The 25729-nt window shown below is 38.7% G+C and overlaps 1 protein-coding gene across 4 annotated transcripts in view; it reads left to right on the top strand.

Annotated features, from left to right (window-relative positions):
* LOC105508047 (zinc finger protein 595) overlaps positions 1 to 25729 on the top strand; it is a 36858-nt gene that overhangs the window by 979 nt on the left and 10150 nt on the right. For 2 of the 4 annotated variants that reach the window (XM_011936816.1, XM_011936819.1), the window contains exons 2-3: positions 5198 to 5324; positions 5811 to 5906. The exons of 1 other annotated variant lie outside the window; for it this stretch is intronic. In XM_011936816.1, coding sequence (XP_011792206.1) covers positions 5198 to 5324; positions 5811 to 5906 — 223 coding nt within the window. The remainder of the gene's footprint in view (positions 1 to 5197; positions 5325 to 5810; positions 5907 to 25729) is intronic. One more of the 4 variants, XM_011936817.1, reaches the window with a different exon arrangement.

The following is a 25729-nucleotide window of genomic DNA, read 5'->3' as shown; positions in this document are numbered from 1 at the left end:
CGGTCTCCTCCTGGGGAGAGGGGACTGAGAACTAGGAGGAAAGGAGTTCTGACAAACATCCCTTCCCTGCACCCTGCTGCCAGCCCCCACCCAATGCTAACCCACTCCTGAGCACGCCCACTGGGCATTCGCATGGCCACACTCCTCCCCGTACAGGGTTCCACCCTCAGAAATTGTGCCCATGGCAGCTTTGGGCCTAGCGTTTTCTGCCAAAAACACACCGAGTGCCCAGAAGTCTCCTGGCTCATCTCAACCGCAGACACTGGATCTGTAGCAGGAACTTAATTCCTTCACCCACCCAGCCTTCTGGACCGCCTAATCCTAATCTCTTCTGTCTTTATAGATACAGGAATCAGAGCGTAGCCCTACCTCAGCCTGTACCTGTAGTATAAACCAGTGCTTTAGTCAGTCCTGCCCTGCTCCCACCCATGGCTCTTGATAGCTTCTTTCGCTCTTGTGCTTTTTCCTTCCCCACAAATTCTCTACGGTGTGCCCAAGTCCATCCCTCAGGTGCCTATGAGAATTCAGACGTTAGTGAGTTCAAGACCAGGCCTTTAGGCCTGGATATTGTAGGAGCAAACACAAATTAGAAGAGGCTTAATGCTTTCTCTTTAGAATGAGGGAAGAATTTTTGCTCTTCTCCCTTTTCTTAAAGCATTTAGTTTGAGAACTTTTATATTTAAATATTTTCTCTGCTTCTTTGAAATATATGTAAGTCTTTTTTTTTTTTTTTTTTTGAGGCGGAGTCTCGCTCTGTGGCCCGGACTGGAGTGCAGTGGCCGGATCTCAGCTCACTGCATGCAAGCTCCGCCTCCCGGGTTTACGCCATTCTCCTGCCTCAGCCTCCCGAGTAGCTGGGACTACAGGCGCCCGCCACCTCGCCCGGCTAGTTTTTTGTATTTTTTTTTTTTAGTAGAGACGGGGTTTCCCCGTGTTAGCCAGGATGGTCTCGATCTCCTGACCTCGTGATCCACCCGTCTCGGCCTCCCAAAGTGCTGGGATTACAGGCTTGAGCCACCGCGCCCAGCCGTAAGTCATTTTTTATCAGTTAAATAAGTCATTTGTCTTTTTTGGCTCCAAATTGTCTTCATCTGGGACCTGGGAACTATTGCTTTGAAATGTAAATAGCAAGAATATACACCCTATTTCACAGTTTCTGTAGGAGACTAGGAGGCTGCCTTCAGCAGGTACCTAGCCACATTGCAAATTTACATCCTGTCATGAAGATGTGGATGTTTATTTTTTTCTTTAATTAGTAGAAAAAATTAGAAAACCCAGATGACCTCTCAAATTACAAGGTGAAATTATAATAAATTGTGTATAACAAATGGTGCTTTCAAGGCTTCTACTTGAGATCTAATTATGGTGACTTTCTGTGTTTGCATTCTCTTAGATTGCTTGTGATGCACATCACATTTTGGTTTAATTATACAACAAAACGTTTTCTTGCGGTTCTGTTATTGTGGAGACGTGTTTAGGATTGCAGATGTTTTAGCTTTTAGTTATATTTTCCACACACTGTCCAGAATTACCAGATGTTGTACACAAAACGTCCAGCAGTCTTCACTTGAGAAAACATTCTTTCTTAAGATTCCAGTCACAACCTAAAATTGTGCGGTAAAGTGTTTCCCAAATCTGCAAACAGAATGGTCTCTGTCTTGGGATCTACAGTCCTTTCTAGAGCAGTTAGACTAAATTTCTACAAAAATAACTTGTCAGGACGGTAATCAGGTATTTCACCTCCTTCAGCGCTCCTGGCATCTTCCATTCTGACTCTGATTTCAGAGATTTGGGGCCCATAAACCCAACCAGAATCACACGTACGCATCGATTAAACCTGAGATATTCTGCTCCCTCCCATCTCCCCTTGCCTAAATGCCCACAAATGTGTATAGCTCACTAGCCCTCCAAGACCTAAATGTGCAGTTCTAGATTCTGAATTTATGTCCTGGAATTTGATAAAAGAACTTTTATCTGAGAAATATAAGTTTTTAAATTCATCAGACCCAGAGATGTGTTAAAATGAGAACACACTCACATACTGTTCCCCTCCTTGAACTATTTGTCTTTTGAAATTGCTTGCTATTGCCGCTAGTGTCTGTAAATTAACCTAATAATGCCATGCTGGACACTATAAAACCATACCCTATAGCTTAACTATATATATGACCAGTCACTAACCAATGTTACTTCTATAAACCAATAAGAATTTTTTTTTTTTTTAAGGCGGAGTCTCGTCGCCCGGGCTGGAGTGCAGTGGCCGGATCTCGGCTCACTGCAAGCTCCGCCTCCCGGATTTGCGCCATTCTCGTGCCTCAGCCTCCCGAGTAGCTGGGACTACAGGCGCCCGCCACCTCGCCCGGCTAGTTTTTGTATTTTTAGTAGAGACGAGGTTTCACAGTGTTAGCCAGGATGGTCTCGATCTCCTGACCTCGTGATCTGCCCGTCTCGGCCTCCCAAAGTGCTGGGATTACAGGCTTGAGCCAACCAATAAGAATTTCTGACACCTTTCTATAGTCTGCTCTCTGGCTTCCTTTTTGCCTTTAAAAATATGCTTGTAACTGCTTCTAATTGGAGTGTATATTCAGGGCAACTTTATACTCCAGGATTGCAGTCTTCAAGCTTTGGCTCAAACTCTGTACTTAGGTTTACCCCAATTTTTTCTTTTAGCTCAAAATATTCTTTAGAATGTGTTGAAGGAGGCTTCATGAGAAGGTCTTTCCTCTGATTTTACTCTGCTTCCTGTAACTCAAGAATGCAGCGCACATTGATCTCACCTAGAATCTGCACATAAAAGCTGGCCTCTGCCTAAGATTCACAAGACAGGGCCAGACTGTGGGTTGAAGAGATACAGAAAAGTCACAGAAGGTGTTTTCTGCATCATGAGAGGTCAACATAGACATCTTAAGCCCCACTTTCAGAGTGGAGCCCTTTGAGTTTTCTGGATCTTGTCCGGTGACCTGCTACAGCCGTGTGAGAGGCTTCTGGTGTGAACACAATGCTATGGCAGAATCTGTAAGTGTAAACAAGCACCTTAGCAGTGGGAAGTCAAGGCCACTAAATATCCAGAGCCATAATCCCAACTATGCCTCCCTGTGTTACTGGAGTAGAGTACTTTTGTCCTTCCCCTGCCTGAGTTAGCTGATCAGGGACAGGGGATACCACATCCGGATCCAGGATCTGCAGCTCCATCAGGGCAGTTCCATTTTCTGTCAGTCAGCCTGAGTCTCTCCTGCCTGGATCACTATGGGGGCATCAGCCCAGGGTCACTGGGGACACTCTCAGCAGCGTCAGTGAGTATTTGAGACGTTTGAGGATGTCCTGTGGAGACTGGGATCAGTGTTTCATATGGTTATTAGAAAAAGAGATGAAATAGTCATGGTCCCTACCATCAAGGAACTTGCATTCTAGAGCACGTGAATAAATGATTAAATTCAGCGTCATGTATTCAGTACAAAGATGAAAACTGTACAGGAGACTTAAGCTTCATTTGGGTTACTTCCCTTTTATTTGGTGAGTTTTGATGCCACCACCTGCAGGACTGTTTATGGACAAAAGAGAAGTCATTATTTGTATTGTGTTTGCCTTGCTAAGAATAAATATTTAGCTTCAAATATAATTGGTCTGGAAAAACAAAAGGGTTTTGGCTAAATTCCTTGTTATTGTATGTTACAGATGGGGAAGTGGCAAAGTAGATAAAAATTACACAAACTCGGGGAATCAAATTTCTCTTGGACAGGCTTAGAAAAGACAAAACTGAAACTACTTAGTGGCCTAGAGAGCAGAAACCTAGGGCCCATTTTCTGTCCCAACTCTGCCCAGATCCACCATCTACTGAACCTTGTCCAGGTCTGACCCCACACTGCAATGCCTCACAGAACTGCTTAGAGGAGGTGAGAGTTTGGGGTAGCTATTTGTACTCCCTCTCCAGAGCTAGTGCTCCCAACTTCCTGAAACCCAAAAGCAGATAAATGGGGAAAAGCAATGTACTTTGAGGCCTTACATTATTTTATAAAAAATTAAAACCAGTATTTCTAGAGACATCCCATCCAGCAACCTGTTCTCCATCTTTGCAGTTTCAGTGGATTTTTCACAAGTCTCATAGTAACTGCAAACACAAAAATAAAAAATTCCCGAATTGTACTTAAAACTTTCTTCTATGTCTGTCCCATTTATCTACATTGAGCTATTATTCTATGTATTTTTTAAAAATCACCAATAGGAAAACAAGAAAAAACAGAAAATGCTGGGACCCTGCATTTAAATCCTGGGAAGTATGACACACTTTGTACCCACCTCCCGGGATGCTATGAGAATTAGCACACACAATGTGAGCTTCCCAGCACAGTGCCCTGTGACATACTCCTGAGCACATAGTATATGCTCCGTAAATATTGCATTAATGCATGTGGATGTGCTGTTTTTCAAATGCAGACTTACTCAGACATTGCAACCATCTCCAGCCTCTGTAACCTTTAAAGGGCTTGCAGAGAATCTTTCAGGATGATGATTGCTGGTCTTGTCTTCAGATGAAAAGTATTTGTGTTATGATAAGGGTGTTGGGGTAAGGGACTCTGCTGTGTCTGCTTTCTCTAGCTGCGTGGTACTGTAATGGGTCTAGTGAAAGGAGCATCAGCATTAACGGGAGACTTGCTGTAAAAAGCTAATTCGTGGACCCTTTTCAAACCTGCAGAATTGTGTTACTTACAGTGAGGCCTAGAGTACCAAATTTATATGCACATTGAAGCTTGAGAGGCAATATTTAACTAAGTGACCCTCAGCCCAGTCTTCCAGTAGAATCACATGGCAGTTTGAAGAGAAACAGTCACCTGTTCCCTCCCCCACAGATCCCGTTAAGTTTCTTGTGTGACATTAACAGCGAGGCCAGGGTCAAGCGTGAGGGCTTCCAGATACTTTAATGAAACGTGAGTTCACCTTTTGTTCCAGGAGGTCCTAGGACCTGCTTTGCTTGGTTTTGGTAGGGACAGGTGAGCGTAGCCTATATTTCTACTGCAGCAACAAAAATTGCTGGCATGCCTTCCTTTTTCCTGAGTTGTAGAATACTTTAGATAACATTACTGTGTTAAAAGTCATTTTATCAGATAATTCCAGTCAGTCCCATAAGTCACAACTAGTTCTCTTATCTCACTTATGGTCAAATTGAGAACTCTGTCACATGATAAATATGTGTTTTCAGGAACTCTTCACATTCAGGGATGTGGCCATAGAATTCTCCCCTGAAGAGTGGAAATGCCTGGATCCTGCCCAGCAGAATTTATATAGAGATGTGATGTTGGAGAACTACAGAAACCTGGTCTCCCTGGGTGAGGATAACTTTTAATACGTAATTCCTAATACTTTCTCAGAGTTTCATTTTCTTTCTTTGTAGAATGTCTCTTGGGAGCTTCTGCTTTGCATTAATTAATTTTGAGTTCCTTTCTACGAGAAAAAAATTGGGAATTTGCTGGTGTAAAAAAAAAATCTTTAAGATGTTTCATCATTGCATAAGCCTTCTCTTTTCTTGAGCTGATTTGTGTTCTTCACTCTAGGATAGTAGTAATTCTAGAAATTCAGTGATGTAAAATACTGTTTTCCACATCTTAAAATCCACTTTGCACCACTTATCTTTGATTCAGTAGTACTGGGTATTGGAACTTAGAACCCACAGATTTAAAATATTTAGTATTCTAAAGATTCTGTCAGGAAACAATTTTTGGATTAAATTTCTTTATTCTACTTAGCATAGTAATAGATTGGTCATTGGAGTATCCCCAGCAATAGTCATATTAAGGTTTTTTTTAATAAAACAGGTTTTGTGATCTCCAACCCAGATCTGGTCACCTGTCTGGAGCAAATAAAAGAGCCCTACAATTGGAAGATACATGAGACAGCAGCCAAACCCCCAGGTAGGTGAGAGTGAATGGAGGAGAGGACACAGGCAAGGAGGCCAAAGGTCAGGAAGGAAGTCAGGCCTTCAAATGTAGTTTGGGAAACTCTGTGCCAATGAAAATAATTTCTGAGAAGGCTACCTTTTTTCTCTTATTCACAAATAGAGTCATCTTCTTTCCCATGCTGTTAAATCTTCTAAGAATTTCCTTTTTTTCTTCAGTGATCTCCCTTCAAGTTTACAGGGAGAGTCAGTGTCCACTTTATCGCTTATAAGGGGCTGCATGATCTGACTGCTGTTCCATTGCTTTTAGAGACATAGGAGTATTTGTATTATTGAGGACCTCTATGTTAAAGTCTTTTTTCAAGTATTATTTTTGCATCAGGCCTAAAATATGTAAGGTGAGTAGTGGACATAATGGGATTTGATTTAGAAATCCCAGGAACATGAAGGACAGATGTTGCATCTTTTCCGCTTAGTGATTTTTAATCCTGTAGAAGTTGCAAATGTAATTCTACAAAAACTCTTATTCAGAAGTTTATCAGAACAATAAGCATTTTTCCAAACATGAAAAAAATGTTATTTTACTTCAAAATGTTATTTAGTATAAACTGAAATTTGTGATTTAAACTCTATATATTCAAATTTTCAAATTATAATATAGTTTAAAGCACAGGTTTTCAAACTCTTGGCTTCCCTGGGCCACTTTGGAAGAAGATTTGTCTTGGGCCACACTTAAAATTATAAAATACACAAACAATAATGATAGCTGATGAGCTAAGAAACAAGAAATAGGTTTGTGAATGATTTTTTGTGATACCGCAAAAAGTCCTCAACTCAAAGGATTGGATACCATTGGTTTAAAGTATCTACTCACCTTCTAGATTTCTTTCTTTTTTTTTTTAAGACGGAGTCTTGCTCTGTCACCAAGGCTGGAGTGCAGTGACATGACCTCAGCTCAGTGCAACCTCCGCCGCCCCGCAACCTCCACCTCCTGGGTTCAAACGATTCTTCTGCCTCAGTCTCCCGAGTAACTGGGATTATGGGTGCCTGCCACGGGATTTCACCATGTTGGCCAGGCTGGTTTTGAACTCCTGACCTCAAGTGATCTGCCCACCTCGGCCTTCCAAAGTGCTAGAATTACAGGCGTGAGCCACCATGCCCGGCCCAACTTCTAGATTTCTTAAATGCACTATGTCATCAACCAGCTTAGAACATTCCTAAGTGTATGTTAAGCTCTCATTTGTTACCTTATTTGTTAATAAAGTATTATCTTACAATTTTGTGTTATTTAGTGGGAAGCCTCCTGGGATTCTGTCATTGAACTATGATCCATCTATTTGTAGAACTATGTGTCACACACATACACATACCTATGTAAGTCATATATGTGTAGAGGAAATTCTCGCTTAACATTGTTGATAGGTTCTTGGAAACTAAGTAAAGCAACATATTGTTTAAGAAAACTAATTTTACCAGAGTTTAATTGATAAAAACAAGTTATGTTTAAATGGCATATAGCAACATTGTTTCATTTAAAGATGCAGTTTTCAAGAACCTATTTTGAACACTAAATGAGGACTTAGATACATCTGGGTTTGTGTGATATGGATTTTTCTGATAAAATTGTATAACTATGTATTTAATTTGTACAATGTAATGATTCGATATGCATATACATTTTGAAACAAAATATTGTCAAGTTGATGTACACATCTATTACCTCACATAGATAACCATTTTTTTGGTCATAAGAATACTTACTTAAGGTCTACTGTTGTAGCAAATTATAAGCATACATTACAGTATTACTGTAAAGACAATGGTGTTTTGCTAATCTAATGCTAATATACATGAGCTTTCTTAGAGTTACTCAACTTATAACTAAAAATTTGTACTCTTTGAACAGCATCTCCTCATATTCCCACCCTCAGGCACTAACAACCACCACTCTGTTCTCTGTTCCTGTGAGTTTACATGTTTAGATTCCCCCCCATCTAACTGAGAACATGCAGTTTCCTTGTGTTTGGCTTATTTCACTTAGCGTAATGTCTTCAAGGTCTATCAATGTTGTAAATGGCTAGATTTCTTTCTCTTTTATGGCTGAATAGTATTCTACTGTGTGTGTATATATAAATGTTTTTGACTATTTTAAACAAAACTAAAATGAACATGGGGCTGAAGATATTTCTTTGAGGTACTAATTTTATTTCGTTTGGTCGTATCCCCAGAGGTGGTATTCATACTTCCATTTTTATTTTTTACTGATATTTATGATGACTTTATCAATTTATATCTCACTAACAGCATACAGGATTTCCCCTGTATGTATGTCTTCTTTGTGGGAAAAACAAAACAACTAACCTTTTGCCTATTTTTGAATAGGTTATCATCATTATTGTTTTGCTTTGAATTGCAGAAGTTTCTTACACATTTTGGGTATTAACTATCAGATATATGGCTTGCAAATGTTTTTCTATTTTGTAGGCTTTTTTAAAATGTCATTTTTTTCCTTTACTGTACAGAAGCTGTTCACTTTGATGCAGTCCCACTCTTTTGTATTTTCTTCTGTTGCTGTGCTTTTGATGACATACCAAATTACCAAGACCAGTATCAACAAGGTTTTTCCATATGTTTTATTCAGGAGTTTTAAACTTTTATGTCTTGCATTTAAGTCTTTTATTTTGAGGTAATGTGGGGTGTGGTATAAGAAAATTTTATTTATGGTATAATCTAATTTTATTCTTTTGCTTGTGGATATCTAATTTTTTTGGTACCATGTATTGACAAGACTATACTTTCTGCATTGTGTATTTTTGGTGGCCTTGTCAAAGGTTACTTGACCTTGTATGCATGGAGGTGTTTCTGGGCTCCCTGTTGTGTTGCATTGGTGTTTGTATCTGTTTCTATGCACATACGATACTCTTTTGATTACTGTGACCTTTAAGTAAAGTTTGAAATTAGAAAGTATGATGCCCCCAGCTTTGTTCTTTCTCAAGATTGCTCAGGGTATTTTAAGTTATTTAAGATTACACTTACATTTTACAGTTGTGTTTTCTATTACTGTGAAAAATGCCGCTAAAATTTTGATAGGGATCACTGAATCTACAGGTCACTTCCTTGACAATATTAGTTATCCTAATGGAATATGTTTTCATTTATTTGTACCTACTTCAATTTCTGTCATCAATATCTTAACTGTATTAGTGTATACATTTTTATCTCATCCTTTACTTTTTTAATTTATTTTATGTATGTACTTATTTTTGAGACGGAGTCTCGCTGTGTCACCCAGGCTGGAGTGCAGTGGCATTAGCTCACTGCAACCCCTGCCTCTCAGGTTCAAGGGATTCTCCTACCTCAGCCTCTCGAGTAGCTGGGATTACAGGCACGCGCCATCACGCCTGGCTAATTTTTTGTATTTTTAGTGGAGATGGGGTTTTGCCATGCTGGCCAGGCTGGTCTGGAACTCCTGGTCTCAAGTGTTCTCCCCACCTCGGCATCCCAATGTGCTGGGATTACAGGTGTGAGCCACTGTGCTCGGCCCCTTTACATTTATTTTGATTAAGTTCCTTATTTTTATGCTATTGCAATTGGAAACTTTTTCTCTTTTTTTGGAAAGTTTGTTGTTACTATATGGAAATGCGACAGATATTTGTTTGTAGGGTCAGGTGCAGTGCTTCATTTCTGTAATCCTGCCCTTTCAGAGTCCAAGGCAGGTGGATCACTTGAGCACAGGAGTTTGAGATAAGCCCGGGCAACAGAGTGAGACCCTATCTCAAACAAACAAAAAAAACCCCACAAGTATTTTTATGTTGATTATGTATCCTGATACCTTAATGAATGCATTTATTAGTTCAGTTTTTGTTGTTTTACTCTAGGGTTTTGTATATATGCATGATCATATTATCTACAAACAGTAACATTTTTACTTTTGTTCCAAGCTGGAAAGCTTTGTTATTTTCCTTGTCTAATTGTTCTAATACAAACTTTCAGTAATATGTTAAGGTACAAGCTGTGGCCCTGGAGGCATGCTTGCAGATCTTGGCCTCAGCTTTAGTCCCTGAAACAGCCCCATGTCTGTACATTTGAAGGATCTAACAACTCTTACAGTTTCTATAAACTGTCTTTGGCAAGTAAAGATCTCCTTTTATTGGGTCCCCAAGCTGATGAGATTACCTCTGGGGTTGCTAAGAAGAAAGGTCGTAGCTGGGTCACAAGGGTGCTGCTGAGTCTGTTGTTTGAATGGCATATAGCAGCATTGTTTCATTTAAAGATGCAGTTTTCAAAAACCTACTTTGAACATTAAGTGAGGATCTACCATACATCTGTTTTGAGTGATAGGGGGTCCGCCTTTGATGGTTGTATTACCAGAGATTTGGACAGTCATGGATTCTTTCTGGGCCATAGAAAGATTAAATATCCTTGAGGACATTAATCTGTATGGCAGGCAGTAGGGTAAGGTTTTGAAGTTTGTCTGCATATGATGGGCGAAATGCCATGTGTATGAATGGGATTGGCTTCTACTAACTACCTGGGAACAGTTTTCACAAGTCTCTGTGTGGGTCTGAGTGTGTACAACTGGCCATGGACTGTGGCTGTGAGCGCTAGAACTGAGTCACAGGGCTGCTCCAGGGAGCACAGCTGAGGCCGAGATCTGCAGGCCTGCCTCCAGGGCCATGACTGGGTGTGTTTCCCTGCAGGTCTCTTGACAGGAAGGACCCCTTTTGGATTATAACTGAAGGAGTTTGAAAGAGGTTGCAGAACTGCTTCATAATCTTCAGTAAGGCCAAGCTCGGTGCCCCATTTCCTTGTCTGTAGCCATGTCTGTGGGCCCTTGAGTTGGCCACCTGGGTGAGGGCCTGCTTTTCCCAAATAACCCTTTTTGATCTTTGGCACCACTGACGTTTCACAACCCCAGCCATAGGCAAGCACCTTTCTACTTCCGTTTTCCAGGAGTTTACTATTTAAAATATCTTGTATATGTGGAATCACACACTGTCACTTTGTTGGTGTCTTATTTCACTTAAAATAATGGCTTTAAGATTTATCCTTGTTGTAGCATCTGACGAGATATTTTCATTTGAGGCTAAAGAATATTTCATTGTATGTATAAGCCACATCTTTTTAAGTCATTCATCTATTGAAGGCGTTTGAGTTTCTTCACTTTTTGGCTTTTGTAAATGATATGGTTTGGATCTGTGTCCCCATTCAAATCTCATGTCAAATTGCATTCCCTGGTGTTGGAGGTGGGCCTGGTGGGAGGTGATTGGATCATAGGGCTTCTCATGAATCGTTCAGCACCAGCCCCTTTGGTACTGTCTTTGCCATAGTGAGTGAGTTCTCCTGAGATCTCGTTTTTCAGAAGCACGTGGCACCTTCCCTCTTGTCCTCTCTTGCTCCTGCTCCCACCATATGAGATGACTCACTGTCCCTTTTCTTTCTGCCATGGCTGGAAGCTTTTCAAGGCCTCCCCTAAAGCAGAAGCTGCTATGCTTGCTGTACAGCCTGCAGAACCGTAAGCCAATGAAACCTCTTTTTGAAAATAAATTACTAAGTCTCAGGAATTTTTTTATAGCAGTGCAAGAATAAAACAGTGAATATTACTGCAGTAGACATGGATGTGCAAATACTTCTTTCAGGTATACATTGCATACTTTCAATAGATGCTCAGAAGTGGAATAACTGGGTCATACAATAACTTGATTTTTAATTTTTGGAGGAACCTCTCTACGGTTTTCATGTGGTTGCATCATGTTTTTTCCACCAACAGTGTACAAGGGTTTCAATTTCTCTACATTGTTGACAATATATAGTATTTTTTGTTTGCTTGATATTGGCCATCCTAATTGATGCACAGTAATATCTCATTGTGATTTTTCTTTACATTTTTCTAAAGATTAGAACTTTTTTTCAATAATTGTGTATTTCCTCTTTGGAGAAACATTTTCATCTCCTATTAGTCATGTAACCTTTTGTTTTTGTTTTTTGGAGTTGTTCTGGATGTTATCTTCTGTCAAACATATATATATATATATTTTGGCTTTTCTGCTGCTTAGGTGGGGACTCTTACTACATATTTAATGTGGAGAGATAAATTTAATGTAGTCTCACGTTTCTGTGCTTTTAAATTTTTTGCTCATGTATTTGATGTTACATGCAAGAAAACATTGCTGAGATCAATGTCATAATCTTTCTTCCTATTTTTAACTCATTCAAGACAGTTTTTGTGTATGGTTCAGGGGAAGGATCCAACCTCGGTATTTTCATATGGATATAGAGTTTTCCAACACGATTTATTGAAGAGGCTGTCTTTTTCTTATTGTGTGGTTATTGCAACCTTGTTGAAGATCATTTGAACATGTATACAGTGGTTTGTTTTTGAGTTCTGGGCTCTGTTCCATCATCTATTTGTCTTCTTGCAAGCACCACGCTGTTTTTATATATTTAGCTTTGTTATCTGTTCTAAAAATAGGAAACATTGTGCCTGTAACTTTGTTCTTGTTTTCTAAGAATGTTTTGGGCTATCAGTGGTCCTTCGAAATTCGATGTAAAAGTAAGAATTGTAAAAAATACTTCTTCACAAAGTATCATTTTTGTTTTCATTAGGATTACATTGAATTTGAATATCACTGTGTAGTATGGTCATTTAACAATATTAAATCAACTGACACAAATAAAGATATGTTCGAGAGTGTGTTAAGTTTCACATATTTTTGAATTTGGCAATTTTGCTTCTGCTTTTGATTTCTAGTTTTATTACAGCTGGTATGAAAGGATGTGTTGTATAATTCAGTGTTGTATAACGAGAACGAGGCTCAATACTTTGATGACCAAACAACCTATCTGTACAACAAACCTCTATGACAGAAGTTTACCTGTATAAGAAACCTACACATCATATACTCTGATCTTAAAATAAAGTTAAAAAAAAAAAAGTTTTACATTCTAACAGGTTGTCCATGAAACAACAGCTACTCATTTTCTTCTCCACTTAACCCTGACACACTTTAGTCTTCTTTCTGTTTCTATGAGTTTAACTACTTTAGGTATCTTACATAAGTGGCATTATATTGTTACTGTCCTTTTGTGCCTGTGCTTCTTCCACATAAATAAAGCCTTAAAAATGTATCCTTATTGTGGATTTAGCAAAATTTTCTGCTTTGAAGAAGGTGAATAATATTTAATTATTTATATATTTGAAATTGTCTTTATTCATTTATTTAAGAAAAGTTGGTTCTTTTCACTTACTTTTGTAGATAATGCTACTGTGAATATGGATGTGTAAATTACTCTTCATTTGATAATATATGCAAGGGATTATTTGTGTGCTCTGTTCTGTTTCACTGGTATTTTATAATAGGTTTTTAAAATCAGGATGTATGGTGCTTCTGATGTTTCTCTTTTTGACAGTTGTTCAGCACTTCTGGTCTCTTTAGTTCTGATAATGATTTTAGGATTGCTTCCTTTTTTTTTTTTTTTTTTGAGATGGAGTCTCATGCTGTCACCCAGGCCAGGGGCTGGAGTGCCGTGGCGCAATCTCAGCTCATTACAAGCTCCGCCTCCCGGGTTCACGCCATTCTCCTGCCTCAGCCTCCTGAGTAGCTGCCACTGCACCCTGCTAGTTTTTTGTATTTTTAGTAGAGATGGGGTTTCACAGTGTTCGCCAGGATGGTCTCAATCTCCTGACCTCATGATCTGCCTGACTCAGCCTCCCAGAGTGCTGAGATTACAGGCATGAGCCACTGCGACCGACCAGGATTGCTTCTTATGTTAATGCAAAATATACATAGCTGTCATCCGAAGTATACCACCATTTCCTTCAGCACTCTACATCAGGGGAAACAAAATTCCTCTTTGGACAGTCCCTCAAAAGACAGGAATGTAGACATACATTCCACATTTCTCTTTCTCTCCTGAGGAAGAAGCGTAGAGTTGGCAGTTTCTCCTGGGTTACACCATGCTGTATTGGGAGGAGGTCAGGCTGTGCTGGGCATATGTAATAAAATTTTTCTTCTCTTCTACATGTTTTTGGCATTGTGCTCAACTGAAGTAGTACAAATTCTTAACTATGTTCAGGAATTCTCACAAAGGCAATGTGATCAGCGTGGTGTTAAGTTCATATGTCTATGAATAAATGAGGACCAGTGGTGTTTGTTTTTACGCTTTTCATTTTAAATTTATATTTTATTTATTATTATAATTTTTGTGAGTACATAGTGCCTATATGTGTCTATGGGTTACGTGAGTTATTTTGATGAAGGCATGAAATGCATAAAAATCATATCAGCATAAATGGTTATTCATTGCCTCAAGTATTCTTTGTTTTACGAACAATATAATAGCATTCTTTTAGTTACTTAAAAATGTACAATTTAATTGCTTTTGAGTATAGTCACTCTGTTGTACTAGCAACTATTAAATCTTACTCTTTCTAATTATTTTTGTATCCATTAATCTTCCCCACTTCCCCCCAACCCCTCACTATACTTTCCAGCCTCTGGTAACAATCCTTCTGCTCTCTATCTCCGTGAATTAAATCAATTTAGTTTTTAGCTCCAGCAAATTTGTGAGAACATGCAAAGTTTGCCATCATGTGCCTGGCTTATTTCTCTTAACATAATGACCTCTAGTTCTATCCATGTTGTTGCAGATGACAGTATCTTATTCTTTTTTATGATTGGAAAGTACTCCATTGTGTATTTGTACCACATTTGCTTTATCCATTCATCTGTTGATAGACACTTAGATTGCTTCTAAATCTTGGCTAATGTGAACACTGCTGCAGTAAAATGGAGGTGCAAATATCTCTTTGATGTCCTGATTTATGTACATACCTAGGAATGGGATTATTGGATAATATAGTAGCTCTATTTTTTGTTTTTTGAGGAACCTCTAAGCTGTCCTGCATAGTGGTTGGACTAATTTACATTCACATCAAGAGAACAGTAGAGTTTTTTCCTCCACATCCTCACCGGCATTTGTTATTGCCTGACTTTTGGATAAGAGCCATTGTAACTGGGGCGAGATATCTCATTGTCGTTTTGATTTGCATTTCTCTAATGATAATGATGTTGAGCACCTCGTCATATACCTTTTTGTTATTTGTATGCCCTCTTTTGAGAAATGTCTATGAACGTTGTTTTGTACATTCATAATCAGATTATTTGATCTTATCCTATAGAGCTGTTCTGGTTATTCCTTTTTTGATGGGCAGTTTGCAAATATTTTCTCTCATTTTGTGTGTCCTCTCTTTGTTTATCATTTCATTTGCTGTTTAGAAGCTCTTTATGGTAATTGTTTTGTTTGCTGTTTAGAAGCTCTTTAACTTCTATTTGTTCCATTTGTTCAGTTTTGCATTGGCTCCCTATGCCTGTGGGGGTATTATTCAAGACATTTTTGCCCAGTTTAATTTCCTGGAGAGTTTCACCAATGTTTTCTTGTAGTAGTTTCATAGTTTGATGCGGGGGTCTGCCCACAGACCCTGACCCAAACGACGGATGAATAAAGTACACTGATACACAGATACTCTGTTTTGCCAGTCCAGCTGATGTCCGGGCCGCTTACAGACTCCCCAGAGAGTTCTGTAGACAGTTTTGACTGTGGCCCTGACCAGCTAGTGAGACTCACATTTGTTTAGTAAGGATTAATTGACGAAGGCTTGAGTCAACACTACTAGAGAGTAATTATCGTTGTGGACTTCCCAAGTAGAAAGCAATTAAGCACCCGCGGTAGAAAACTATCTTTAATATTTTTCCCACCAGCTCGATTGAATCCCTACAGTTCAAGGTCTTAGATTTAAGTCTCTAATCCATTTTGATTTAATTTTTTATATGGCCAGAGATAGGGGTCTAGTTTTGTTCTTCTGAATATGAATATTGAGTTTTTATAGCACTTTCCCTGATAAACACCTTTTTTTCTTTTTTTTTTTTTTTTGTTTTTAAAGACAGAGACTTGCTCTATCACCTAGGCTGGAGTTCAGTGGCACAGTCTTCGCTCACTGCAACCTCTGCCTCCTGGGTTCAAGCAATTCTCCCACCTGAGCCTCTAGAGTAGCTGGGACTACAGGCGTGCGCCCCCACATCTGACTAATTTTTGTATTTTTAGTAGAGACAGGATTTCATCATGTTGGCCACTCTGGTCTCAAACTCCTGATTCAGGAGTTTGAGAAAGTGATCCACCTGTTTCAGCCTTTCAGAGTTCTGGGATTAGGCATGAGTCAGCATGCTAAGCCCCCAATAAATATTCTTGACACCTTTATCAAAAATAAGTTTGCTGTAGATGTATGGATTTATATCTGTGTTCTGTCTACTGTTTTACTGATCAGCCCCATGCTGTTCTAATTACTGTAGCTCGGTAGTATCATTTATAGTTAAATAGTATGATTCCTCCAGTTTCTTTTTCTTGCAGTGACTTTGGCTATTCTGAGTCTTTTGTGGTTCTGTCTACGTTGTAGAATTGTTTTTCCTATTTCTGTGAAGAATGTCATTGATCTTTTGATAGGGATTGCATTAAATCTGTAGATTGCTTCAGGTAGTATTGATATTTAGAAAGTATTGATTCTTTTTATTCATGAACATAAATATCTGTCCTTTTTCTGTCTTTAAATTTCTTGCGTTAGTATTTCATAGTATTCATTGTAGAGACCTTTCACTTCTTTGCTTAAGTTAATTCCTGGATATTTGATTTTAATTTGTAGCTATTGTAAATGGGATTACTCTCTTGATTTCTGTTTCACATCGTTCGCTGTTGGCATGTGGAAACACTACTAATTTTTAAATCCTATATTTTGACTAAATGTATTAGTTCTGATAGTGTTCTAGTTAGGTTTTTTTCAAATATAAAACTACATCATCTGCAAACAAAGATATAATTTGACTTCTTTCTTTCAATTTGAATGCCCTTTATTTTTTTTGTTCTCTTGTCAAATTGCTCTGACTGGCACTTCCAGTACTACATTGAATAACAGTGGTGAAAACATGCATCTTTTTTCAGGTGCAGACACCTTATCAGAATGTGCTTGGGTTTAGGTTCCCAACTTTAGAAGGTAATTCGTCCTCATCCATCCTATTGTCTTTTCCTGGTCCTAGGTTTCAGAACTGTCTGGAAAGACCACAGATGCCTATGGTGGCCATGTCTCTTGGAATGTCTAGGGAATAACAGCTACTACATCATCTCCTCATGGTGGACAGCCTGAGATTTAGGGTGGAGCCTCAGGGGAGCAGCTGAGTGCCCTGATGCTAAGAGCACTCATCTTGTTTACTTTTCATCCAAAAAACCAAATCCTTGTGGCATTAAGATTTTATTTCTCCAAATCCAGTTTCCATGTTTTAGAGACACATTGCTGGTCAGCCAATGGAATGCTGATATTGATGGGAAAGGCAGAAATAATTCCTACCATCTGGATTTTTCCAGAATAGTGAAGGGAGAAAAAGTATCCCCAACAACATTGAATGTTCATTCTAGCAAGGTGATACAAGGACCTGCAAAACAAAAAATGTACTGCAGGCACACAGGCACACCGTGCAGAGGCCCTTGGGAGGGTGGTCATTGGGTATTTCAATGAGCAGGGTGGGGGTGGGAGGATCTATATCACAGGGTGGCCTAACTTGCCTCTTCAGTCAGACATACCATTCCAGCCAGTACTGCCACTCCCTGGGTTTGTCATCTTGAAAACATTATTTACTTATTTCAGCTTTCATTTTTATTAACTGCACACTGCATTCTATTGGTAGAGCTTGAAAAATAGGAAAATATTGTCAAAGAGGCATAAAAATACAAATTTTAAAAAATATAGTGATATATTTTATTTGTAAAAAATTCTTACTTTCATTTTTTTTCCCTGACCGTGGATAATAAGTTTCTGAAATCTGTACATTTTGGGAGTTATTTCACACAGAATCTCAGGGCTTAGTTATAAAAATATTACTGGGTGAAAAGAAGTAGGAAAAATTTCTCTTCTTTTATGGCTGCAGAAAAGTGAATACATTTCCACAAGAAATTGTGGTAGATAAATTGGTGATTTATAGAGATTTGCCAAAACATCAGTTTCTTTTTTCTGCATGGTGGAGAATTTGTGACAGTGGATAAGTCTACTCTGTATCTTGTTAGCTGCATATCTGAGTTTAATGTTAAATTCTATGGACTAGGACTTGACATTCCTGGACGTGCTCATAAATGATTGCTTAATTATTTGTTACTATGGAAATAATACCTAAATGATATGTTTGCTGTCTGAAATTGATATTTTGCCTTTTCTTGTTGAAGTATGAAATGTAAGTGCCTTCCAATTTCCATTTCTTCTGTGAACATCAGCACTGAGTTTGAGGAATTCTGCTGGATTCTTCAAACACTGAGTTCCTTTTGTAGAAAACGAAGGGGATAACCTTGACTGGGAATCAGACCTAAGCCCGTTAACTGCAGGGTAAGGCCAATCTTGACACTGTCAAAGGAGGTCATCAATAGCCCAGTTGTTACTACTGGGAACCTTTCCTGCAGGTGTCCCAGCCTGGCTCAAATTAGACGTGGAAGGAGCCTTTATACTGAGAAGCTGCAGAACCCTGGAAAGCTGAGGATCCATAGGCAGATGCAGTGAGAGTTGGGATGGGAGGTTGTTTGTGATGTCCTCAGAGAGGGTGTAATTGTTACTGTCTTGGGGCTCTTCCTAGATATTGTCAAATAAATTTCAATGAGGTAAGAAGTGACTTTATTCTAAGGAATATTGCATTGGGGAAAGCACCAAGCATAAGACGTGCAAGCATCTCCAAAATGAGGCAGAAAAGGGCTATTTGTCATGTGGAGGAGCAAACAAGATTAGAAAGAAGGTGTGAGGGAGAGGGCAGGATGGAGAATGGCAAAATCAGATTCAGGGTTGGAGAATGTTTCACCCTGACATCCACCTGTTCTTGGGAGGGACGTGAAGAGGGGTTGTATGCTATCTCAGACTGAAAGTGGAGCAGAGTCCAGGGGCCTGGGTAAAGGAGAGAAACTTAAGTAAAGTTTGGTTAACAAGTATTCTGTTGCGAACACTGAAGACAAAATTATTTGTTTATGAAGGAAAAATGAGAATTTAGAGTCTGTGAATTTGAGATACCTAAAGAGGGAGCATCATCAAAGTCAATGAAACGTTATTTATTAGCAGTAAGCTTTTTTTTATAGGGCACAAAGGATTGGAGAGACCATAGTTAAAACTACCAAGATTCACTAACCCACCTCCTCTTTTCCCTCACTTTCTTTTGTGCTATATATTTTTTCCCTTTGTCTTTTACTGAATTGTATCCAACATTAATAATCTGGTAAAAATAGGTAAAGTGTTTTTGTTAAGTTCTGTGAGTGGTTTTATCAAATCCTTTAATTGAGGGAGGGAGTTATGGAAGCCCAGGGTTTATAGGCAGTTGCTCTGAAGTATAGATGGGTCCCTGGGGCTTGTGACTAGCATGTGGAGTCGAAGCAGTATTGTAGGACTGAGCCATGAGCCGGTGAGGTCTATACTGACCCTGGTGTTGTCAGAACTGAGTTGTTGGACACCTATTTTGGTGATGGAGGATTGGTTGGTGTTCAGCAAACTCCATATATTTGGTGTTAGAATAAAGATATCAGATTGGGTGCGGTGATTCACGCCTGTAGTCCTAACACTTTGGGAGGCTACAGAGGGCAGATCACTTGAGCTCAGGGGTTCAACACCAGCCTGGGCAATATGGTGAAGTCTTATGTCTACCAAAAATTTAAAAAAGAATTAGCTTGGCAAGGTGGTGCACACCTGTAGTCCCAGCTGGGGCTGAGGCAGGAGGATCACTTGAAGACTGGGATGTTGAGGCTCGCCAGATTTATGATGTATCCTGGAGAATGTTCCACGTGTGTTTGAGAAGAACATAAGTTACACTGTTGGGTGAAATGTTATCTATATATGTCTTTTAGGTGTAGTTCTTCAGTGCTATGCAAGTGCATTATTTTCTTTCTGTCTGAATAATGTGTTGTATTAAGTAGGGCAATAAAGTCCCCTAGTATTATCATATTTGTCTGTTTTTCTACATCTGTTAATACATGTTCATATTTTTGAAACAGGTCTCAGTTAATTTAGAAAGTTTATTTTGCCAAGGTCAAGGACACACACACCTGTGACAGGAAGTCCTGGAGACATGTGCCCCAGGTGATTGGGGAACAACTTAATTTTATACATTTTGGCCGGGCGCGGTGGCTCAAGCCTGTAATCCCAGCACTTTGGGAGGCCGAGACGTGCGGATCACGAGGTCGGGAGATCGAGACCATCCTGGCTAACACGGTGAAACCCCGTCTCTACTAAAAAATACAAAAAAACTAGCCGGGCGAGGTGGCGGGCACCTGTAGTCCCAGCTACTCGGGAGGCTGAGGCAGGAGAATGGCGGGAACCCGGGAGGCGGAGCTTGCAGTGAGCTGAGATCTGGCCACTGCACTCCAGCCTGGGCGACAGAGCGAGACTCCGTCTCAATAAAAAAAAAAAAAAAAATATATACATTTTAAGGAGACGTAAGACAGCAGCCAATATGTGTAAGAAGTACATTGATTCAGTCTGGAAAGGTGGGACAACTTGAAGCAAAGGTGGGAAGACTCGAAGTGAGGAGGGGGCTTCCAGGTTGTACGTAGATAAGAGACAAATGATTGTATTCTTTTGAGTTTCTGATTAGCCTCTCCAAAGGAGGCAGTCAGATACACATCTGTGTCAGTGGCAGAGAGGTGACTGAATAGAATGGGAGGTAGGTTGGCACTAAGCAGTTCCCAGCTTGACTTTTCCCTTTAGCTTAGTGATTTGGAGGTCCCAAAATTTATTTTCCTTTTACAATATATTTATGTGCTCCTATATTGGGTATGTATATATTTTTAATTGTTATATTATTTTGACAAATTAGCCTTTTATTATCATGTAGTAAAGTTCTTTTTGTAGTGACAGATTTTTTTTTTTCTAAAAATCTCTCTTGTCTGATATGGCCACTCCTACACTCTTTTAGTTATTATTGACATGGAATATTCTTTTTCATCCTTGAACCATTAACGTATGTGTGTCCTTAACTCTAAGTCTCTTGTGTGCAGCATATTGTTGATTTTATGCATCTATTGAGACATTTTGTGAATGCTTTATTTTTTGCTTCAATAACAATATCCTAGAGTTGGTAATTTATAAAGAATAAAAGTTTGCTTAGCGCACAATCCTGGATGCCAAGAAGTCCAAGAGCATGCCATTCCCATCTGATGAGAATCATACTTCCACATCACAACATGACTAAAGGCTTGAGGATGACAGAAGGTGTGCACCAGAGCTCACTTTGATAATAGACCCACTCACATGATGACTAACCCACTGTGGAAATACTGATACCAATCCTTTCATGAGAGTAGAGCGCTCATGACCTAATAACTTCTTAAGGGCCTCATTCTCACAATGGCAGTTAAATTTTAACGTGAATTTTGGAGAGGACTCTCAAACCATAGCAATGTGTTTTCATTGGATAATTAAATCTTTATATATTTAAAAGAATTACTGATTGGTAAGAACTTATTACTGCCATTTTGTTCATTGTTTTCTGACCATTTAGTAGTTTCTGTTTTGTGATTCTTACATGCTGTCTTCCCTTGTGTTTTCTTGAGTTTTGTTTTCATTGTTGGATGCTTTCATTCTTTTTCTTTTGTATGTATGTACTACAGTGTTGTTTTTTGTTTTTTGTTTTTTAATTTCCCAGAGACTTACATAAAACATCTCATAGTTATGAAGTCTAATTAAAGATAACAATTTAACCTTGTTTTATACAGATAGGGTCTTGCTTTATCCCAGGCTGTAGTGCAATGGTGCATTCACAGCTCAGTGCAGCCTTCCCCTCCCCAGGCTCAAGCAATTCTCCCATCACAGCCTCCTGAGTAGCTAGGATTACAAGTACGTGCCCCCATGTCCGGCTAATTTTGTCAGTATTTTTTGTAGAGACAGGATTTTGCCATGTTGCTCAGGCTGGTCTTGAACTTCTAGGCTCAAACAATCCACCTGCTTTGGCCTCCCAAAGTGCTGGGATTACCAGCATGAGTCATCAGACCCAGCCACTTGTTTTAAGTAAACAGCTTTCTGAAATCTGTATTTTGTTTTATGTATTTATTTTAGAGACAGGGTCCTGCTATATTGAGCCAGGCTGGTTTTGACCTCCTGGCCGCAAGCAAGAGTTAAATTCTGTGTGTAGAAAAACCAAACAGTTATATTCCCTACAGCACATTATTTATGTCATACTTTACAATTTTTTATATTGTATACCCATTAACAAATTATCGAGGTTATGTATTTTAATACTTTGTTTGTAACTTTGTACCAGAGTTAAAAGTGACTTATGTACCATAATTACAGTTCTACAGCCGTCTACATTTGACTATATGTATATATATTTTCCAGTAAGATTTATACTTTTATATGTTTTCTTGTTGTAAATTAGGAGTCCATTACAATTTGAAAAATTCTTATTAGCATTTCCTATAAGGTCAAATGATTACACATTTCCTCAACTTACTTGTTTAATCTGAGAATATCTTGATTGCTATTTCATTTCTAAAGAACAGTTTTGTCAGGTATAGTCTTCTTTGTTGTCAAAGTTTTTTCTTTTTCTCTCTCCATCTTCACTTTAAATATATGATCTCACTCCTGTCTGGCTTGCGTGGTTTCTGCTGAGCAATCTGCTGATAACCTTATAGGGTTCCCTTGTTTGAGAAAAATTTATTTTCTTTTAGGAATTTCTCTTTGTCTTTGAATTTTGGCAGTTTAATTATGTGTTCTGGGCAATTTTTATTAGTTCCTTTTGCTATCGACATTTTAAGCTTCATAAAACTGAATGTATTCCTTCTAAGATTGGAAAAATTTAAGACATATTTAAATAGATTTTTAAGATTTTTCTCTCTTTACCCTGAACATGCTAAAATGTGTACATTTTTACAGTTTATTATGCAGTATGTGGCCCAAATGCTTTATTCACTCTTTCATTCTTTTTTTTTTTTAATTAGGAACTTTCAAATGACTTAATTTTAACTTTGCTGATTTTTTTTTCTGTATAACTGTCTGTCTCCTGTTAAAAACTTTTTATTATGTTTTGCGTTCTTCAGCTCCAACATATCCATTTGGTTCTCTTTCTTTGCTATAATTGTAATTTTGTTCATGCATTCTTTCAAAAAAAAAAATTAGTGTTTTTTTTTTCCATCTCATTGAGATTCTTTAAGATAATTATTTTGAATTCTTAGCCATTTTTTAGATCTATGTTTTGTTGTAAGTGGTTACTGGAAAATTTTCAGTTTCCTTTGGTAGTGTTATGTTTACCTGATCCTTTATTATCCATGAAGCCTTGTTTTGAAGTCCTTGCATCTGAAGGAGCAAATACCTCTTTCAGTCATTATAGACTTGTTGGGAGGTAAATACTTCTGTTTGATCTCTGAGCTGATGATATTTCCACTGAGATTGCAATTAAATCCTTTGGAGCCAGGTACGTAACTACTACTGTGTCTGCAGTGAAGTTCATGTTTGGCAGACCTGTTATCAGGCCATCAGATTCTATTTTCTGGGAAGACTAGATTTTCTTCAGGAACTTTATCAATATGACCGGCACTGAGAAAAAAAAAACTCCAGTTATATATGCAGATGGGGATGCTGATACATTAAACGTGAGCATGTGTGGCTCCTGATGTGTGGTTCTTGCTGGATGTTTCAAAATGCTCTAACCTGGTCATTGGACAGGTTCCTAGGTGAGTAGTACTGACCCTTGAACATAGCTGAGAGGGTGTGAAACTCATTCTTAGGGCTGCTTCAGGATACATAGCTGAAACCAAAGTCCTGGAGTTTGTTTCTGGGTTCATGGCATTTCTCCCTCTAGATTGCTGGGTGGGCAGTACTTCTCCCAGACTCTAGGTGACAGAGACTGGAGCTGGGTTATAGGGCTGTTTCCCGATTCACAGTGGGAATAAAGCTAACCAGCATGCCTACAGTGGCACATACAGGTGTGTTTTTTGGCAGGTCCCATGTTAGGAAAAACTGCTCCTGGACTTTGGTTGCATGGACTTGGAGCCAGGTTATGGTGCCACGTCAGGATCCATCATCAGATAAATACTGGGAAACCTACATCCAAGGGCCCAAATGGAAGTTTCTCTCTGTGGGTCCCTGTGTGTTTGGGATTTCTTCCACACCATGACTGACTTGTGCAGGGGGAGGATTTTAGGCTAATTCAGAGATCACAGACAGTACCAACAGACTTTTCAGCTGAGACACAGGACATTATGAATTCTTCTAGGTGTCTTGGCAGATGGTGCTAGTGGCAGAAACAAAACCAAATGTTCTACAGCTAATTCTACAATGAGAATTGGACACACTTTTTGTTCTGTAGCTGGGACTATGATGGGCAAGCGTACCCATGCCACTCAAGGGCATGCCCTGTCAATACAACCTTCCTCAGTCTTGGGTTCTTCTGTTTTTATGATACATCTATATTACATTCAATATTTTATAGGTAAAAATTTTCTATTTTTTTCAACTCCATTTTACTGGGGAATTTTTTCCATGTAGGTTCTCCTCAATTTATTTATTTGTTTGTTTATTTATTTATTTATTTTTGAGGCGGAGTCTCCCTCTGTTGCCCAGGCTGAAGTGCAGTGGCGCCATCTCACTGCACTCTCTGCCTCCCGAGTTCATGCCATTCTCCTGCCTCAGCCCCCCGAGTAGCTGGGACCACAGGCGACCTCAGATGATCCACTTGCCTCGGCCTCCCAAAGTGCTGGGTTTACAGGCATGAGCCACCGCCCCCGGCCAACACTTTCAAGTACACGGTCTAGTGGTGTTAAGTACATTTACTTTATTTTGCAGTGGATCTCTATGAATTTCACCTTACAGAAGTAAAATTTAATACCCTATAAACAATAAGCTGCCCTTTTTTTCTCTCCAGCTCCTGAAGAACACCCTTTTACTTACTCTCTATAATTTTATAATTCTCGGTGTAATTACATAATGTCTGTTTCTGTTTGACTCTCTTATTTTATTTAAGGTAATGTTCTAAGCTTTTGTTTTGTAAGATGTGTCAGAATATCTTTCTGTTTTAAAATGAAATAATATTTAATTGTATGTATATGTCACATTTTAAAAATCTGATACTGATCTCTAAAGGGACATTTGTGTTGTTTCCAGGAATTGTCTTTTGTAAATAACAATGAATGAACATGCACGTGTAAATATCTATTTAAAGTCCTGCTTTATCATGTGGATAACTAATATTTCTAGTACCATTTATTGAAAAGACTGTCTTTTTCCAGCTGTGTGTTCTGGACATCTTTGTTAAAAATCACCGGGCTGTAGGTTCATGAATTTGTCACTGGGCTCACTGGATACTTTGATCTCTCTGTTTTTATGCCTATATTTTGCTGTCTTGCTTATTATAGCTTTATAGTATATTTTAGAGTCAGGTAGTGCAATATCTCCAGCTTTGGTTTTTTTGTTGTTGTTGTTTGTTTGTTTGTTTTGCTCAGGATTACTTTGGCTATTTGGGGATCTTTGGTTGTTCCCTATAAATTTTAAGCTAGTTTTTTTTTTCATTTCTTTGAAAAAAGTCATTGGTATTTTGATAGAGATTTTATTGATCCTGTAGGTCACCTTGGGTAGTATAGCCACATTTTTAATATTATTTCAATTTATGAGCAAAAAAATATTTTTTCAAATTTTTGTGTCTTTTTCAGTTTCTTACTAATGTTTTATAATTTTCAGTTTAGAGTGTTCACCTTTTTAATTAAGTTTACTGCTAGACATCTTTATTTTTTAGTGCGGATGGTGTGGATACAGAAGCAGCATTGGGCAAAATTGAATGT

Source organism: Colobus angolensis, unplaced genomic scaffold, assembly GCF_000951035.1.
Source record: "Colobus angolensis palliatus isolate OR3802 unplaced genomic scaffold, Cang.pa_1.0 Scaffold157, whole genome shotgun sequence".
In the NCBI taxonomy this organism is placed as follows: Eukaryota; Metazoa; Chordata; class Mammalia; order Primates; family Cercopithecidae; genus Colobus; species Colobus angolensis.
Note: the sequence above shows the minus strand (reverse complement) of the source record. Positions and strands in the feature narration are given on the sequence as shown.